General features: G+C 38.0%; 2 protein-coding genes and 1 pseudogene across 2 annotated transcripts; all 3 read right to left on the bottom strand.

The window, feature by feature from the left end:
* Nucleotides 1–5,697: 5,697 nt before the first annotated feature.
* LOC108277579 (olfactory receptor 1D2-like) lies at nucleotides 5,698–6,636 on the bottom strand. The gene has a single exon (XM_017490396.1). It carries the CDS (start codon nucleotides 6,631–6,633, stop codon nucleotides 5,698–5,700), a length of 936 nt encoding a protein of 311 aa, XP_017345885.1. The 5' UTR covers nucleotides 6,634–6,636.
* A 5,883-nt stretch (nucleotides 6,637–12,519) lies between these two features.
* On the bottom strand, nucleotides 12,520–15,107 carry LOC108277578 (olfactory receptor 1D2-like; annotated as a pseudogene).
* Nucleotides 15,108–15,202: 95 nt separating this feature from the next.
* LOC124626007 (olfactory receptor 51L1-like) lies at nucleotides 15,203–19,036 on the bottom strand. The gene is made up of 3 exons (XM_047161554.2): nucleotides 18,128–19,036; nucleotides 15,435–15,519; nucleotides 15,203–15,348 (listed from the first exon to the last, which is right to left on the bottom strand). Exons 1-3 carry the CDS (start codon nucleotides 19,034–19,036, stop codon nucleotides 15,203–15,205), a joined length of 1,140 nt encoding a protein of 379 aa, XP_047017510.2.
* Between the last annotated feature and the right edge of the window lie 429 nt (nucleotides 19,037–19,465).

Below are 19,465 nucleotides of genomic sequence, written 5' to 3'. Positions count from 1 at the left end.
AGCAAATACTCACATCTATCTCCGAACCCAGTTGGAGATAGAAAAAAAGACACCAGCCATGAGTGAGAAGAAGCAAGGGTCCAGATTTATTGGTTCCGTTCCACCACACGAGATCCACACCGATGAGAATTCTCAGAAGTGATCTGACACCCGGAGCTCAAGCTCCAGTATTTATACTGTATTTACACAGTAGATAACCAATATATTTCAAAAAGACTATGATATCAATACCAATAGGGTTAAAAAAAAAAAAAGAGCTCATCTACATTACCATCATGTTTCGAAAAAGGCCTTTCCAATTTACCATTAGGTTTTGAAAAAGGGCTTTCCAAGTTAGCATTATGTTTTGGAAAAGGGCTTTCCAAGTTACCATTAGATTCAAAAGTGGAGAGACAAAACAATTTAGAGTGACCTTGGTCTCACTATTATCTCGCGGGGGGGGGGGGGGCAGCTTGACTCAGCTACCCTTATAAATGGCTCCTCGTGGTTTTCTCTTAAAAGAAGTCTCGAGACAAGAATCTTCACCATCTGAATTATGAATAAGTTACATTTTTCTGTATTTCTAGTTTATAATTTATTTTCATATTTGCTCTATATCTCTATTTTATATATAGTTATACTGCTTGCAAAATGGTTTACTGTACTTCCTACTTCATAATATCATTATATTACCCTTCTACTATCCTACATATCCTACTACTCTTTATTTTTATATTTTATTATTCTAAGATATTACCCTTATAATATCTTAATACTCCTTTTTATTATTCTTATAAAGTTATAATGTTATGTGTGTGAGAGAGAGAGACAGAGAGAGTGTATGTGTGTGTGTTATGTCTACATGCCCGCCCTTGACTGTACGAGAGTGTGTGTGTGTGTGTGTGTGTGTGTGTTATCACTCCTCAGCTCTTATACTTCTTTTTGACTTTTTGACTAATAAACCATAGTGTGTTACTCTTAAAAGATCTTTAAAGTGTGAATCCAATTCGTCAGTATCCGCCTAATACCGCTTCTGTGTGTCTAGGTGCCCGTCGTCATTCCTTCTTCTCCCCTTTACTGGATCTGGATCTGGATCTCGATCTGGACACTCATTATCAGCTTGTGCATCTCACTGCTGATATCTTGGTGCTACTTAACTTTCTTCGCAGCACCCCCTCTGGAAATGGAAATGCAGGGCCCCCCCCTCCGATACAGAATCTACCCCGTGAATGTGTGTATTGACGCCTCTGCACAACCAGAACCTCCCTCCTGCTTTCAGTCTGAGGAAGATGTCACCTTCTCTGATCTGGGCTCTAACCATTCTTCCCTCTTCTCACCTGTCAGTCTGCCCCACTCTCAGTGGTCTTCTCACTTCACCTTTGCTGACTATCCCATGTCCCCAGGACGCACCCCATTTTCTTCCCCCTACCGCTCCCCTCAAGATTACGCACCGACCAGTCCTGTGAATTATTAATGCAGTGGTATGTTCAGTCAGTCTGCCTAAAACCTTCATAACTTAAAGTGTATTTCTCATGATTTGATCAAGTTTTTGGATATTTAAATGCCATAGTGAAATGGACATAAGCCTAATCAATTCAGAGTGTAATCAGATACTGGTGATGTTCACAATACCTCCATGCCATCACATTGCTAAAACAGAAAAAAATGTGCCTGCAAACTCTGTATAGATGACAGAATGAATTAATACAAAGAGTTTAATATAAGAAATTTTGTCAACATAACAGTTCTCCCCTCCTGCTACTTACTTGACAAAGGAGGCTTACTGTACCACCAGACCAACCACAGAGGGGAAACCGTGGACCCAAAGCCAGAACGCAGGCTCTGATGCACCTGGCCCATGCCCATCCGCTCGGGGGCCACCTGGGGACAAGAAACACCCTGGAGAAGCTGAAGGACTGCTTTGTTTGGCCAGGCATGTACACAGAGGTCCGGAGCTTCTGCCAACAATGCCCCCAGTGCCAACGCACGGCCCCAAGGAAGCTCCGTCAGCGCCACTCATTCCGCTTCCCATGATAGTCGTCCCCTTCGAGAGGATCGGCATGGACCTCATCGGGCCGCTCCCAAAATCCACCCGAGGTCATGAGTATATATTGGTAATTGTGGACTATGCCACCAGGTACCCCGAGGCGGTACCACTGCGTAAAGCCACCTCCCAGAACATCGCTAAAGAACTGGTGCTAATGTTCAGCCGGGTGGGGATCCCAAAAGACATCCTAACTGAACAAGGTACCCCGTTTGTGTCAAAGCTTATGTCTGATCTGTGTCAGCTGTTGCAGGTGAAACACCTAAAGGCATCTGTCTACCACTCACAAACGGATGGGCTGGTCGAACAGTTCAACTGACCTTAAAGCAGATGTTGCACTGGGTGGTAGACAAGGATGGGAGGAACTAGGACCTCCTTCTGCCATACGTCCTCTTCGCGGTCCGAGAGTGCCCCCAGGCATCCACGGGCTTTACACCCTTCAAGCTCCTGTTCAGATGGCGACCTCGTGGACGTGGCACGGACATGGCACGTCCAGTGGATGGACAAGGCCAAGGACACGAACACCCGGGTAACTCGATGGTCCCTTTCCCTACAGGATTTCTCTTTCCAGGTCCAGCACCGGGCAGGGACCCAACATGGGAATGCAAATGGTCTCTCACGACGGGACGCCCTATGGGCCCGACATATGATGGCAGATGACACATGAAGGCTCGGAACTGAGGGAGGGTACTGTGGTGACAGGCCTGCGGCCGACGCACAAGAAACAGAGATCACTCCTCCCGCGACTGCCGCTGTGGTGCTGAAGTGACAACTCCACTTCAGCACCACCAATGTTTTGGATAGCCTGGGAACACGTGGCGGTGGGGTGGGGCCGCCGACACACACACGGCTGCTGAATGGCGGGCGGCACTGGAAAATTCCACCATCCAGCAGGCGATGGGAGAGTATAAAAGGGCCGATACTCCACTCACAAGAGAGAGAAGGCTCTCCGGGCACGTGCACTAATCCGTGTTGTGTTTTTTCCAGACGAGACCGATGCGATCGGAGACTCCGCCCCCTGACTGCACCTGCGGCGCTGCCTGACGGAAAAAAGGGATCCCCGCCACTTGGGAAAACCCTAGCACAATGCCGGCAGCCCCAAGGCCTCTTAATTTCCTGTTCTTGCTCATGACTACAGCTGGCAGCTTCTCTGTGCCAACATAAAAAGTGTTTGTTGATAGCACTCATTGGATTGACCAAAACACAGTACTATGTACATTATTTTAAAAATAATTAAAATAATTACTCTAGCTCTTACACCTCTATTCTGCGCACTTTGCTTCTCTAGAACTCAATTATTAATCTTGCATGGTAGCACTACTTGTATTGTTCTCCGCTTGATATATCGCTTGGCTTATATTTCCTCATTTGTAAGTCGCTTTGGATAAAAGTGTCTGCTAAGTGAATAAATGTAAATGTAAATGTATGGGAAAGTCCAACGAGCACAGTGGAGATCTGAAAAAGATGATGGTGGATTTACACAAGTTAGGAATGTCTCTTGGAGCCATTTCTAAACAACTGCAGATTTCAGGATCATCAGTTCCAACAATTGTACGCAAGTACAAGTTATAGGGAAGTGTAGCCACTTTGCCAAGGTCTGTAAGAAAACCCAAACTGTCACCCTCAGATGAGAGGATATTGAATCGGATGGTCAGGAAAAATGCAGGAAACACTAAGGCACAGACCTGCCATGAACTGGAAACTGCTGGAACATCAGTGTCACTGTCTACAGTCAGGCAAGCTTTACATTGCCATGGACTGAAAGGCTCCAAAAACGAACCCCCTGCTCCAAAATCTACACTTTCAAGCCTGTCTAAAGTTTGCGGCTGACCATATGCACAAAGAAAAAGACTTCTAGTGGAAAGGTTTTATGGTCAGATGAGACAAAGATTGAGCTGTTTGGCCACAATACCCAGAGGTATTTTTTAAGGAGCAAAGACCACTGTAGCAATTTTGAAGCATGGTGGTAGGAGCATTTGCTCTGGGGCTGTTTTGCTGTCAGTGGAACTGGTGCATTGCACAAAGTGGATACAAAAATGAAGGAAGAGGACTACCTTAGTAGTACTAGCATAATCTCAAACCATCAGCCAGATGGTTGAAACTTGGACACAATTGGGTGTTCCAACAGGACAATGACCACAAACACACATCAGGGCTGGTTGTGGAATGGATAAAGCAGGCTAACATTAAGCTTTTGGAATGGCCTTCCCAAAGTCCTGATCTCTACAATATCAAAAATTTGTGGATTGTGTTTAAAAGTCGAGTCATGGCCAGGAAACCAACAAATGTCATTGAACTTTACCAATTCTACCAAGAAGAGTGGTGAAATATCCAACCAGAATTCTGCCAGTAGCTCGTGGATGGCTACCAAAAGCGTATGGTTGAGGTGAAACTTGCTAAGGACATTCAACTAAATATTATGTGTGCTGTATGTATATTTGTGACCCTGTATGTATAATTTTGACCTTATTTTGACCCCAAATAAATTAAAACTTGTGAACCAAATTCTTGTTTTTTTTTAATTATTTTATTAAGATTTAAGATTACTTTATTAGATTTTATTATTATTAAAGATTTTATTAATAATATATGTTTTACAATCATTCTGCCCCAGAAAAAGAACAGTTCAAAGAAATTATTGAAAGCCCAATATTGCCATGACATTCATGTTCATGTGTATGTAAAATTCTGACCGCAACTGTAGCTAGGTAGTTTGCTGTTTCAGACTTTATGTTGACCATTGTGTTTTCAGATTTACTGTTACATTTTTGGTTTGTTAATGTGTTTTGCACTGATTAATACAATAATCAGTCCATAACCAAATCCATAACTCTTTTTATGTAAAACCTTGTTTTATGCTACTAGTGTTGCTTGTTATTTTATCATTGTAATAGGTAAATACTGCAAATAAATTGTAAGTGTAAAGTTTTGTTTAGTTAATTGTATACATTTGTTGTTTATTTACAGTTCTAGATACGGTGCCCCTAGAAAGTATTCAACCCCTAGTGATTATTTCTCTTTTGCTGTATTTCAACATCAAATTTAAATATATTAGAATGGGATTTTTTTCTGCTCCTTTAGAAGTGTATCTCTGCAGAAATAAATTAAATAATTTACTTTGATGTCCTCAGAAATATTTAAAAATAAAAAATATCTGAAAGCTGTTTAATTGATGAGTAGTGCTAAACTGAAGTGACTTAGGACTAAGTGATATAGGATATTCAGCATATTTTATTTTGTTGTATTTGCTTGTCTGTTTTTCTTTTCTTTTTTTTTTTTATAGAGGGTGATAGTCATGGTTTTGTCCTGTCTAGTGAGTGGGGGATACTAAATGTCTAAAAATATTTAATTGGAATTTCATATCTAAGCACTTGGAAAAGTTTACAATCAAAATTCATTAAATTTGTAGTTGCAAAAGTAAAACCGTATTACTGTTCCATTTTGCTACCTTAAAAGGGCAGGTAGACGTCTGTATTTACTACTCTAAAGGGTCAATTTGAAGAAAAATAAATAAATAAATGAAATGCTGTTGAATGTTATCCAATTAGTAAGAATTAACATAAAAATAATTATTTGCAAAAATATTTTATTGTGCTCCTGTTAAAGGATTAAAATGCAAGTTTTTCATTGGCTTGCTGAGAACACTATGCAAGCGCAGTCAAGCTATTTCCAGATTATCCAATAGCAATGTTGAATCTTAAGATCATTCTTATCACTTTCTTCCGTATTTTGGCCAGTTTTAATCCATAAATAAGGGGATTTAAAACAGGAGGTACAAACAGGAAATCCAATGCCATGAAATTTCGCACACTTTGAGGAACAGATATGGTGTAACCATATCGACTGTAGAACACATCAAACAATAAAGCAACAACAATATTAAACAGAGCAAGTAGATGTGGCACACATGTCTGCATAAATCTATATTTGCTTTCTTTTGACTTTGTGCAGATTCTAATCAAGTGAATGTATGAATAAACAATCAATACTGCATGTCCAAAATAAACAAGAATAATTATATATCCAACCACATTGTTCACTATTGTAGAGGAACAGGCCAGTTTAGCAACTGCCCATGTTTCACAGTATAATTTTTCAATATTTGAGCCACATAGGGTTAGTCTTGATGTTAACAACACTACAATAGCCATGGAAATAATTGGTGGAAGCCAACAAAAAAGAATACATTTCACAACTTTTTGGTTGTTCATTTCAGAGTGGTACTCTAGTGGTTTACATATGGCCACATACCTGTCATACGCCATTACTGTTAGAGTTGATGCATCGCATAAAGCAGATGAATAAATAATAAATACCTGAATCAGACATCCGACATATGAAATTTCATGAAACTGGGTCAGTAAGTCATACATGAATTTAGGGTAAAAACCTGCAGTGCCATAAAGTGCATTGATACATAAATTACACAAAAATATGTACATAGGCTCATGAAGCTGCTTGTCGAAGACAATGCATAAAATAACAATAATATTGCACAACAAGATCACATGATAAACCAGTGTGGTCAATGAAAAAAAAACATATCTCGTTTCCATTGTAACATTTAATCCAGAGAGGGAGAACATGAAGATTTTGGAAACATTATCCATTCTGGATTGAGTCTATAACAGAAAATTTGTTAGGTTTAATTAATGACTGTTGCAATGTTGTTTATTACCTATGAACAAAAAAATCTAATTATGTACAGTCATGTAGATTTAATATAAAAAATATAAATGTAACAACAACAGCAATAATAATAATAATAATAATAATAATAATAATAATTATTATTATTATTATTATTATTATTTTATTTTATTTTATTTTATTTTATTTTATTTTATTTTTTTAATTCAGAGCCTTGATTGTTTCTTTAAACTCTGAACAGATTAATATGATTAAAATTTTTATTACATTAAGCATGTATTAGTCCTTTAAAAGTCAAGAAATAATGATGCCATACCATCTTATGTCTGGTGTTTCTTCCAATGGAGAGATGGTTGGATCAATTTATAAGCAGTCGTGATCCTTCTTACAGAAAATTCTCTAAAGACTCCCCCAAGAGAAAAACATTATTTAATCACAATAATACAAAAGTGCCATTTTCATAATAGGTGTTCACTGCTGTTCTGGGGATTTTTTTTTTTCATCCACCAAAAAAGGGTAAACGTCTAAATTGTATGCATTAACTGGGTAGGTAGTTTGTACAAACTATGGGGTAATGACATAGTATTTATTGTTGTATTTTCTTACTGCTTAGACAAGCAAGTTTTTCCTCATATTTTTCCAAGCAAATGTCACTAAAATATAAAAACTTTGCAAATGTTTAAATCAAAGCAAATTCTGTAGATGCCTTCTTTTAAAGTATTGTTGTGTCTTCTCTTTACCTCACTCAGAACTAAAGAAATCTTGGTTCAATCTTGGGCCAATATTAAATATAGCTTGATTGAACAACATAAACATAGTTCAGGCAGAACATGGTTGCTAACCAGTATTAGCTGATGCTCAGCTGATAAGTTGACTCCACCCACAATCAATTAACCATGGTGTATATAAGCTCATCCAAACTCATGCTCACCAGTCTGTCGGACAAATATCTGCTAAAACACAGATATAATTGTCTCACTATGCAAGTAATTGGTATGAAAGACTTAAAGTTATATTCCTTACCATTATCATCATAACATTATCCTGCTCTGATTCGGAAGAACACCCTCTATCTATGGACGTCATGGATGAGACACAATCCAATCACCCTGACGCAGATGAAATATTCAAAGTACTGCCACCTCCAAGACAGAGTTCCCATTTAGCAGCAAAATCCTCAAAATTTCATGACTCAAACTTTCATGGAAAAATCCTGTCCACAATTTACCTACAAAATATCCAGATTGCTCTCCACACCAGCCATGAGGAAGTATTTCAGTTCTTCTTGGAAACTTTTTTCAGGATTATTCCACCATCCGACGAAGCCTCCATGCCACGACCTTCTGGACGGAAAGCTAAATCTAAAAGAAAGCACTCATCACTCAAACATTCAACAATGCAAGTCTTTAAACAACCAAGAGCCCAGCCACCAGCCTCTCGACCACAGTCTCAGCCAAACAATCCAGTTCTTGCTGCCCTATCATCCATCTAAGCCACATTACCCAACATGGACACAAGGATACAAGCCCTGGAAAATTAGTGACATATCACAGCTGTTCCTTCTTCCTTTTTAACTGCTCCAGAACTTGATTTGCAGGCGATGCTTACCAACACCTCACAAACACATGAGGGCTCCATATTCCTGCCTAGGAGAACATTGCTTTCTGCCAGGGGCAGATTTAGTGATTTGGGGGCCCTAGGCAAAATATAGGAATGGAACACTCATTTCATTGTTTTAACATCGATATTTAAATTTTCAGCATACGATATTTAGTATTAACAGCAATAATCAGGTGAACTGGGACCAAAAAGTGGCCTTGGACTTTTTGGCCCAGAGTGGACCACCACACCCAGTCCACAACAGGTCATATCATAACACACCGGCTCATTGATGGTTAAGCCAATTTTTAAAACCACTTACTAGCATAAAAATAAAACATAATACAGAAATATAAATGCTATTTAAACATATTTATTTGAAGTAACACTGAACAGATATCAAGTAATATTTGTAAAATAGGCAAACAGAAAAAGAAGAACAGTGTAACAAAGAATATAAAACAATCAAGACAGCATGTTAGTTAGTCAGGGGACACTATCTGGGAGCAGTGTAGGAGAGCTGCACCACTCAGCTGTACGACTCCTCAATCAGGACTGTCACTTCATTTTTTAACAATAACATGAATCCAATCTAATAATTTTACCCCCAAAAAATAGACCACCTTCTATTATGACTACCACTCGTTTTACTACTACTACTATAATAAAAATAATTTTAAAAAATAAAATAATGTTTTATTTTATAATATCAATGTTATGAAATTAATCTTGATATTAGGCCTATATTAATACATATTAAGCATTCTGATAGCATTTTAGCATATGGATTTTGAGCAAAACATAATTTATTAGTGAAAAATAAAAAATAAAACTTTCTTAACCATAAGTTTATGCAGCATTTTGGGGGCCCAAGGCAATTGCCAACCTTTGACTAATGGTAAATCCACCCCCAAGCGAGACATTCATTCATTTCATGTTATCTTAATTTTATGTTTTGATTTATTTTTTATCTCAACAACCTTTTGCCACACATCACAGTTATATTCCTCGGTCTTACCCATTCTTATGAATGACTAAGGGAATTTGGCCTATGTGTTACCTCATATTTATCTCATTCTCATGGTTGAACAATTTCCTGTTCCTAAGTGCACTAAAAAAAAAAAATATTTTTAGTAACGTCTTGTTTTGTTTTCATTAATGTGTGTTTTTGCTTTGGTTTAAGTCCTGTCTCCACTCATACTGCACCGCTACCATGGATGCAGCAGGAAAGCGCAAGGAGAACTACACTGAGAGCACCATGCAGGCTTTTGGATTTCCCCAGTGGCTCGACATTGATGTTCTGGCTGCCTTCGCCAGCTCTGAAAGCCTCCTTTTTTTTCAGTGGCAGTTTTATTTTGGGAGCTTGCTAGATCCCAAGCCTGAAGAGAAACAGTGCCTGGTTTTCATATTATTGTTCATTGGCCAAGCCCAAAAGTGGGCAGAGCTTCTCATTGCCACAGGATCCATGGGCCTAGTAAGTGTGGATGAGTTTGTCTGCCTCATCTAGGTGGTCTACAGTAATGCAGACTTTAAATATAATCTGGAAAATTTTCTAGGGAGGGCCAGCCTGACGGATAAACCCACTCAGCTGTTCAACATCTTTTACGAGGAGAGGACTGGAGCTCCAGCCAGGGACCAACAAAGTGGTCTCCCCTTCAGAGCTCCAGCCAAAGGCCAATGTGGTGGAATCACCTCCAGAGCTCCAGCCTAAGACCAACAAAGTGGTCTCCCCTGCAGAACTTCAACCAGATGACAACATGGTGGCCTCACCTCCAGAAATCCAGGCAGGGACCAACAAAGTGGTCTCCCCTGCAGAGCTCCAGCTTGAGGCCAATGTGGTGGCCTCACCTGTGGTACTCCAGTCAGAGGCCGAAAAGGCGGCCTCCACTACATGGCTCCAACAGGAAGCCAACAAGGTAGTCTCTCTTGATGTGCTCCTGCTGACAGGATAGCCTCCACAGCTGTGCTCCAGCCAGAGGCCAACAGGGCGGCCTCTACAGCAGAGCTCCAGCCTGAGGCCGAAAGGGTATCCTCCACAGCAGAGCTCCAACCTGATAAGGTGGTCTCTCCTGATGTTCTCCTGCCAAAGGTCAAGGAGACAGCCTCCTTAGCCTTGTTCACACCTGAGGCCGATCTCCCACACCAAGCTCCAGTTTGAAGCCAACGATGTGGCCTCCTAAATCATGCTCCTGCTCTGAAGCAGGTTATGTTCCAGGGTTAGTTTGTTTCAGAGAGCTGACTGAGCATAGCGTGCCCTTTTGAAGAATATCCAGTGGATGAGGAAACATGGATTATGCGACATCTTTTTCATCATGAGAGGGTGATAAGACCACATATAGATGTGTTTTTTTATATATATATCTGGATGAATATATCAGGATCATTTCCATTTTTCATGTGAAGCGTGAATTTATTTAACAAACCTTTTGAAACCTCACATCGCCAATGTGACACATCGTGAATCAGCGCTGAATATTGAGCACATTTTATACATTGCCCTTCGTTTTTTTTTTTTTTTTTTTTTTGCCAGCGGGAGTTTTCTGTATAACATGAGTGATGCAGAGCATGTGGGAAAGGCAACTGTGTGTAGGGCCGTTCATACAGTATGATTTGCACTCAAACGGTATTGTTGAGACGTGATCTGCTAAAATCACAATTAAATGACTAATGCACATAGTAAACAGGTCGAGTGTGGTTCATTGTTTCTTTATTTTCTGTAATTGAAAAAATTGAGACATTTGAATTTATTGCTTTAGCATTCAACAAGAATTGACAGAATAATAATAATAATAATAATAATAATAATAATCGGTAGGCAAATACTTTGTCCACCTTTAAAGAGTAATTTAGCGATTTCAAGCCTGGCCTTTTTAATGTTCATATTCTTAAGTTGTAGAAGGTCCATCTCCATGTCACTTTTTCTAATTTGCCTTTGAAGATGGACATTATACAGCTCCTTTGCAGGAAGACACAATGATAATTCAATATAATTGATATTATAAATGTCTGTAATACATACAAAGACCAAACATTTTTAATCAGGATAACTGCACACAATTTTTTACACTGCCAAGATTCTGTGTGGAGGTAGGTGGACCATACCTCCTGTAGAGGAGGACCTGTACAGGAATTCCCAGCCATGATCTTTAAGGGGACAATGACAAAGTTTTAATAATCACACATCTTTAAAAAAAAAAAAAAAAGGGAATGTATTATATGTTACACCTCTGTGGGCCTCCAAGCATCTCTGTCACAGCAGATGTGGTCTTTTCATCTTCATCCTACAGTGCAAATTACTAATGATGTTTGGTCAAGCAAACAGAAACAATACCTGAAGACAATAATCACTTTGAATTGTGGCAGGATGTGCTGTTGCAGAAGGGTCAATTAATACAATGTGTCCATCAGCAACTGTAAGAAAATGAAATCATATGCTCAAATGTACATTCTCAAACGAATACAACTAATATACAAAGACATAATGAACATCTAGTGGGGGCAATACAGTTTAGATTACAGTACAGACCATAAGCAGTAAAAGCAAATAAGCATGCATAATACACAAGTGAAACATTGCCAATTGCCAAGAAAAAGTTATTTTATAATTCCTTTTTAGACTGTGGCAGTGTTTGTCATCTTGATTGTTTAAGTATAAATCACTTAAAGCACTGGAAACTTAAAAAAAGAAGTCCTAAGTTCTCATTATGCTACACATACATTTTACCAAGCCACTTATATCATATGAGGCAGCTGACTCCCTTTTGGGAAAAACATGAGTTTTAGGACTTTGCAGAGCTTACACATGCACAAACAGATACATTACATTCCCAAACAGAAGGAAAACGTTAAAAATCATGTTATGACCCCTTTAAAAAATAGACCATACATACCATGTAGTGATGGATGATTCTCACATCCAACGTGTATAAGCAAACGAATGGAGGACAACATCCAGTGAAACTATAATTAAAACAATATGAATGAAAGAACCTCATACAATGTCTGCTACTAGACTACTTATTGCTGTAAACATAACCCACACTTACTGATCCCGAACCTAGGGTAGTACAAGGCAGGCTATATGTGAAGGCTACTCCTGAAAACTGGGGCAATTCCCTCAGATAAATTGGCTCAGATAAATTCAGATAAATGGTCTATGTATAAATATTATAGAATTCAGACATATAACAGTTTAATTGGAGATACAGTAATAACAAGGCATGCTCAAATATTCCATGATAACAAAACTATTTCCGTTTTAAACAGCTGTTTCTCAGGAACAATCTCATTACTTGCTTCTGTATTTTAGTTAATTTTAATCCATAGACAAAGGGATTTAAAATAGGAGTATAAAGATGGCATCCAGTGCCATGAAATTTCACAAAGATTGAGGGAATGAATTTGAACCATATCGACTGTAAAAGACATCAAACAATAATGCAATGGTGATGTTCAACAGTGCCACTAAGTGTGGCACAAAAGTCTGCATGAATTTATATGTGCTCTCCTTTGACTTCCTGCAATTTTTAATCAAGTGAATATATGAGAATGTAATCAGTACTGCATGTCCAAAATATGTTAATATAACTGTGTATCCAATTACATTATTTACTGTTGTAGTGGAACAGGCCAGTTTAGCAACTGCAACAGGGTCATGGGCACTACTGAATAAAGCTTTTCAATAGTTGAGCCACATAAGGTCAGTCTGGATGCTAATATGACTACAACAGACATGCAAATAATTGGTGGAAGACAACAAAAAATTATAAATTTTACAATTTTTTGATTTGTCATTTCTGAATGTTATTCTAATGGTTTAAATATTGCAACATACCTGTCATAGGCCATTACTGTTAAAGTTGAAAAATCACACAAAGCAGAAGAATAAATAACAAAAACCTGAGTAGGACATCCTGCATATGAAATAACATGAAATGGGGACAGTAAGTCATACATGAATTTAGGGTAGAAGCCAGAAGTGCCATATAGTGTATTTATACACAAATTGCACAAAAATATGTACACAGGCTCATGAAGCTACTTATCTGAGGCAATGCAAAAATATAGTATTGTTACACAACAAGATAAAATGATAAAGCAATATAGTCAAGGAAAATAATGCATATCTTCCCTCCATTGTCATATTTAATCCAGAGAGAGTGAACACAAACATATTTAAAACATTCTCCAATGGAATGGAAATAAGCAATTATATTAAAGATTAGTTGTTAATAGGTAGATACTACACAACTAGTTTCAAACATTCAGGAATTATTCTTTCTTTGCCATTGGGCTTCTCTGCTGGTCAGACACACTTGCACATCAAAGAGTACATCAAAGTAAACAAGTATTAATATTTTGCAATGCTCATAGGTCTTGACTCCTCTGCACATTTTTATTGTAATAATAATTGTGATGGCTAGATGATTGGGTCAGAGCATCTCCAAAACAGAAGGTCTTGTGGTGTGTTTCTGGTATGTAGTAGTTAATACCAACCAAAAGTGGTCCAAGGAAGGACTACTGGTGAACCATTGACAGGGTCATGAGCACCCAAGATTCAGTGATGTGCATGGGGAGTGATGGCTAGCCTTTCTGGTCCAATCCCACAGAAGAACTAATGTAAGACAAATTGCTGAAAAAGTTCATGCTGTCTATGATGATAAGGTAACAGAACAAAGTGCATCTCAGCTTGCAGCATATGGGGCTGTGTAGCAGCAGACAGGTCCGATTTCCAATGTTGATCCCTGTCCAAAACCGAAAGCACCTACAATGGGCACGTGAGCATCAGAACTGGACCATGGAGCAATGGAAGAAGGTGGCCTGGTCTGATGAATCACATTTTTTTTTTTACATCATGTTGATGGGCTGGTGTGTGTGCATCACTTACCTGGGGAAGAAATGACACCAGGATGCACTATGGGAAGAAGGCAAGCCAGGGGAGGAAGTGTGATGCCTAGTGACAGTGGTCTCTTTCAGTGAGATAATGCAAACATTGTTCAGGAATGGTTTGAGGAACATGAGACAAAGATCAAGGCGTTGACTTGGCCTCCAAATTCCCTAGATCTCAATCTGATTGAGCATTTGTGGGATGTGCTGGACAAGTCTCATTCGTGCATTTAAAAATCTGATCCATCAGGGCCCCACCTTGCAACTTACAGGACTTAAAGGATCTGTTACTAATGTATTGGTGCCAGATACCACAGCACACATTCAGAGGTCTTGTGGAGTCCATGTCTTGATGGGGTCAGAGCTGTTTTGGCAGCACACAGAGGACCTGCACAATATTAGGCAGGTGATATTAATTTTATAGCTGATCAATGTATACTACACTCACCAAACACTTTATTAGGAACACGATACTAATACTGGGCAGGTCCTCCCTTTGCTCTCAAAACAGCATCAATTCTTTGTGGCATGGATTCCACAAGCTATTGGAAACATTCCTTTGATTCTTGTCCATGCTGACATGATTGCATCATGCAATTCCTGCAGATTTGTCAGTTGCCTCTCCCATTCTACCACATCCCAAAGGTGTGCTATTGGATTCAGATCTGGTGACTGGGAAGGACACTGAAAAACATTGAACTCATTGTCACATTCATGAAATCAGTTTTAGATGACTTTTGTTTTGTGACGGTGCATTATCATGCTGGAAGTAGCAACTAGAACATGGGTAAATTGTGGCAATGAAGGGATGCACATGTTTGGCAATAATACTCAAATAGGCTGTGGCATTCAAGAGATGATTAATTAGTATCAATGGGCCCGAAGTGTGCCAAGATAACATTTTCCACACCATTGTGCCACTTCCACCAGCCTGGACTGTTGGGTCCATGGATTTTATGCTGTTGGTGCAAAATTATGACCCTACCATCTGTGTGCCACAGTAGAAATCGAGATTCATCAGACCAAGCTACATTTTTGCAGTCTTCAGCTGTCCAGTTTTGGTGACCCTTTACCCACTGCAGCCTCGGCTTTCTGTTCTTGTCTGAAAGAAGTGGAATCCAACATGGTCTGCTGCTGTTGTAGCCCTTCTGCCTCAGGGTTCAATGTGTTCTGCATTCTAAAATGCTTTTCTGCTCACCACAATTGTGCAGATTATTTATCTGAGTTACTGTAGACTTTCAGTTAGCTCAAACCAGTCTGACAATTCTACACTGACCTCTCACATTAACAAGGTGTTTCTCTTCACTTAACTGCTCCTCACTGGATGTTTTTTCTTTATTGTACCATTCTAACTCTAGAGACTGTTGTGAGTGAAAATCTCAGGAGATCAACAGTGATCGAAATACTCAAACCAGCCCATCTGGCACCAATATTCATGGCATCGTCAGAATCACTCCGATGATTTTTTTCCCCCATTCTGATGGTTAATGTGAACATTAGCTGAAGCTGCTGGCCCATATCTGCATGATATTATGTATTGCACTGCTGCTACACAATTGGCTGAATAGATAATTCCATGAATGTTTAGGTATACAGGTGTTCCTAATAAAGTGTTCAGTGAGTGTATATAAGCAACGGTATGTGGATAACTCATTTGGGTATTTCCGTCTGTATTTTAAAAGACTATGGCAAGAGATATAGTGCACGATTTTTACTGATTTCTCTCTATTGTGGAAATATATAGTGATTGTGTTTCTTGATCATGACAAAGCCAGTGAACAGAATTATTATATAATAAATATAATCTTATTTAATTTCATATTCATAAATGAAAAGTTCCACTCTAAGCCTTCATACATAGCCTTTTATAAGAAGTTTGAGCAGTATCTGAATCTTATTAGTTCATCTGAGGAAAAAAAAAAAAGCTATTAAAACGTTGACTATTTGTAACAATCTTGGTATTATTGTTTCTTTAGATCTATAACTCATTGTATAGTTTATCTGCATATTTACTCATGTTGTTCTCCTTTTGTTATTAATTACCCCAGGCCTTTTAACATTAATTATATTTAGTTTATTTCTTTTTTTTTCTTTCTTTCTAATCCCACTTGTAATGTCCTTCCAAGTTTAGATTCCCTGTTTTGTATCCAATACTCTGTTATGGAAATTATTTGTCAATTTAAAGATTAAAAATTTCACTGTTAATATGGCTTCCTGTTAACTGGTTCATCAGGTAAGGATGTCTGGGTGGAAATAAACTGTCACGTAAGTGAGTAGAGACAGATGCAGAGGTGGGTAGAGTAGCCACCAAATTTTACACAAGTATAAGTAAAACTGCTTATAAAAATAATTACTAAAGTATCAGTAAAAGTAATAATGTTAATAATTACTTGAGTAAGAGTATCCAAAAGTATCCAATGAGAAGACTACTCAAGTAGCAAGTTACTGGTTAATCCTGAATCTCAGACTACATGGAGAACTGTAAGTCACACCTCTCCTTGAGTGGTTGTGTGTGTTAGTATGTTTGTCTTCCCCAGGTGATTCAGAGTTCGGTGCCAGAATTCTGGGATGAGGCTGAGGCTCACGGGCAGGATTGGCAGATGAACAGAGAAGAGAACTGTAGATGAAAGGTGCCTGGGGTTGGCTGGATCGCTCTTTGACCCGCTTCCGCACGGGGTTATCCATCCTGATAGCCAGGGAGATTAGTTGGTTGACCAAGTGAGATCAATCTTCAATCAAACAAGGAGTGAACTGGAGTGCTGCGCATACTCACACACACGCACACACACACACAGAAGCAAGAGGGAGAGAAAACACTGGAACACAGGAAAGTAGACAGGATCTGGCTGGACTATGACATTTCTGGTCTTATTAGTGAAATGATGACATAGCTTGTTAAAAAAGAGACAATAAAAAGTCTACAATAAAAACAGAAAATTTAAAGAAAGAATATTACTCTTTTAAAGCTTTAAAAAACAAAGTTCTCCAGCTTAACTTGGACAAAATATCATCCATCCATCCATCCATCTTCTATACCGCTTATCCTTTTTCAGGGTCACGGGGAAGCATTACATTTATTTAACTTTCTGGTATTCATAATGTCACTATCTATTTTTTTTTTTTTATAACTGATGCAATTAAAAATAATTCTGCAAACATTTCTTCACCTTTGGGCATTATACTGAAGATCTAGTAAGCTCATGTCCATTTATTTTCCTATATTTATAATTTAACTGTTGTAAAGCATAAAATAAAATAAAAATTAATGCTTGGTAATAAAGTATGGGGAAAGACTGGGAAACTGTTAATAGAATGTTGGCATTAACAGTGAAAGAAATAAAACAACAAATTTATGACTGAAAGTTTCTGAATGAATAAAGGCATTTTAATATCATAGTACTGTCACGTAATGGAGGCACAGACAGAAGCAAGTGCAGGTATGGCAATTTAATAAAACAACAAGGCCACAGGAACAGGCAGAGGTCAGGCAAACAGTACAAAAAAGGCAGAGCAAAGAGACGAGGTCGAAAACCAGAATAAACCAACACAATATAAGACTTGGTTTGGACAGAGATACAAGGCAACTGAGCGTATACTTCGCAACTAGATGAGTGTATGAGAGTCTCTTAAAAGGAGTAGTGTGTGTGTAATTGGAGTCAGGTGGATCTAATTAGAACTCTGGAGCTGGTGAACGTGTGTGTTTGGGAAGTGTAGCTTTTGTCAGCCATGGTGCATTCTGGGAAATGAATTTGCTGGTTTGCGGAGATATGACAAGTAGAGTATATGCATTAATTATAGGTCAGAATTAAGAATGGGACATATTCATTTTGTATCTATGACAGTATATTTATTTAAGATCAAACATATTTCCTGATATTAGTAAACCATGGTAGCTACTCAATATATGATAGCATGGCAAAAGGTTCAGCCTGCATGTAGAGGAGCAGTACTTTTTTTTTTTTTTTTTACAAAAAAAAAAATTAGATGATGTTGAATTTTTCTGCGAACTTCAGGAAAATTAAGGCCATAAACAACAGGATTTAGCAGGGGAGGTATAATCAGAAACTCTAATGACAGAATTATAGCTATTACTGGAGGTAAATTTTCAACACGGCTAAAGGCCATTTCACAGAAAATGGTAATTGAGTAGTTAAGAAAAGTCACTAGATGAGGAAGGCAAGTATGATAAGCTTTGCTCTTTAATTCTTTTGAAGATTTCTGACAAATCATAATAATTTTAATATAAGAATACAAAATGAAACTAAATGGGATAAAAACTGTAGTTATTAGTACAGCAAAACCATAAATGTTGTCAAAAGTAGTATTTTCACAAGAGAGCTTTGCAATGATCCAGTTATGGCAATACAGTTTTCTTAAGTCATTACCACACAATCTTAGTCTAGCAGTGAAAATGGTCCCAAGACCAATAGAAAGCATTGGATAAATCCCAGACATAGCTACCATAAGAGTAAGCACCCTGGGTGTCATAATGCTGTGGTATTGCAATGGTTTACATATAGCAACAAATCTGTCATATGCCATTAATGTTAAGATTGTAAATTCACATGATGCATATGTATAAATGACAAATGTTTGTACATGACATCCAGAACGAGTAATTGAATGAGAATATAATAACAAATCAGTTAGTAATCTTGGAAAGAAGCCAGCAGTGCCGTAAAGAGAATTAATTGATAAACATGCTATCAAAATGTACATAGGCTGGTGCAAAGGAGATTCTATAAATATTACAAGAATAATATTGACATTGAAGAATACGATAGTACAGTATAGCAGAGATCCTAAAATGAAGTAAAGGTATCGAAAGTGGCCCAAGTTTTCAAACATGGAGAAATAAAGAAGAGTATCATTTTCCATTACACTCAAAAACTTTGATGTCATTGTCTTGAACTGAAATGAAAGAACAGAGAATTTTATACATTATACATTGACATTTTATCCACAGAAATGTTATTACCAATACTCTACTCTCATTATTATAAAAAAATTAAAAATTTAAATTAATGACAATAATATTATAATACAAATTTATGCTTAATTACTGAAACAATTCATTATTAAACTGAGAAGCATACTGTACCTTATTACAATTAAAATTAACTGCATTAATATTTGCAAGAAAAGGTTCCATGTGAATATCTAAGCGTTCAACACGTCTGAGCTTATATAGTATATCACAGGTCACTGAGGATTTCCCTTTGTGTTCATGTAAGTACATTGCTGATTAGCTGTTAGTATCTGATATTTAAAGACTACATGCAACTTAAAAGTCATAAGGCATATTTC

Source organism: Ictalurus punctatus, chromosome 17, assembly GCF_001660625.3.
Source record: "Ictalurus punctatus breed USDA103 chromosome 17, Coco_2.0, whole genome shotgun sequence".
Taxonomy (NCBI): Eukaryota; Metazoa; Chordata; class Actinopteri; order Siluriformes; family Ictaluridae; genus Ictalurus; species Ictalurus punctatus.
The sequence above is the reverse complement of the archived record's forward strand: the minus strand, read 5'-3'. Positions and strand labels throughout refer to the sequence as shown.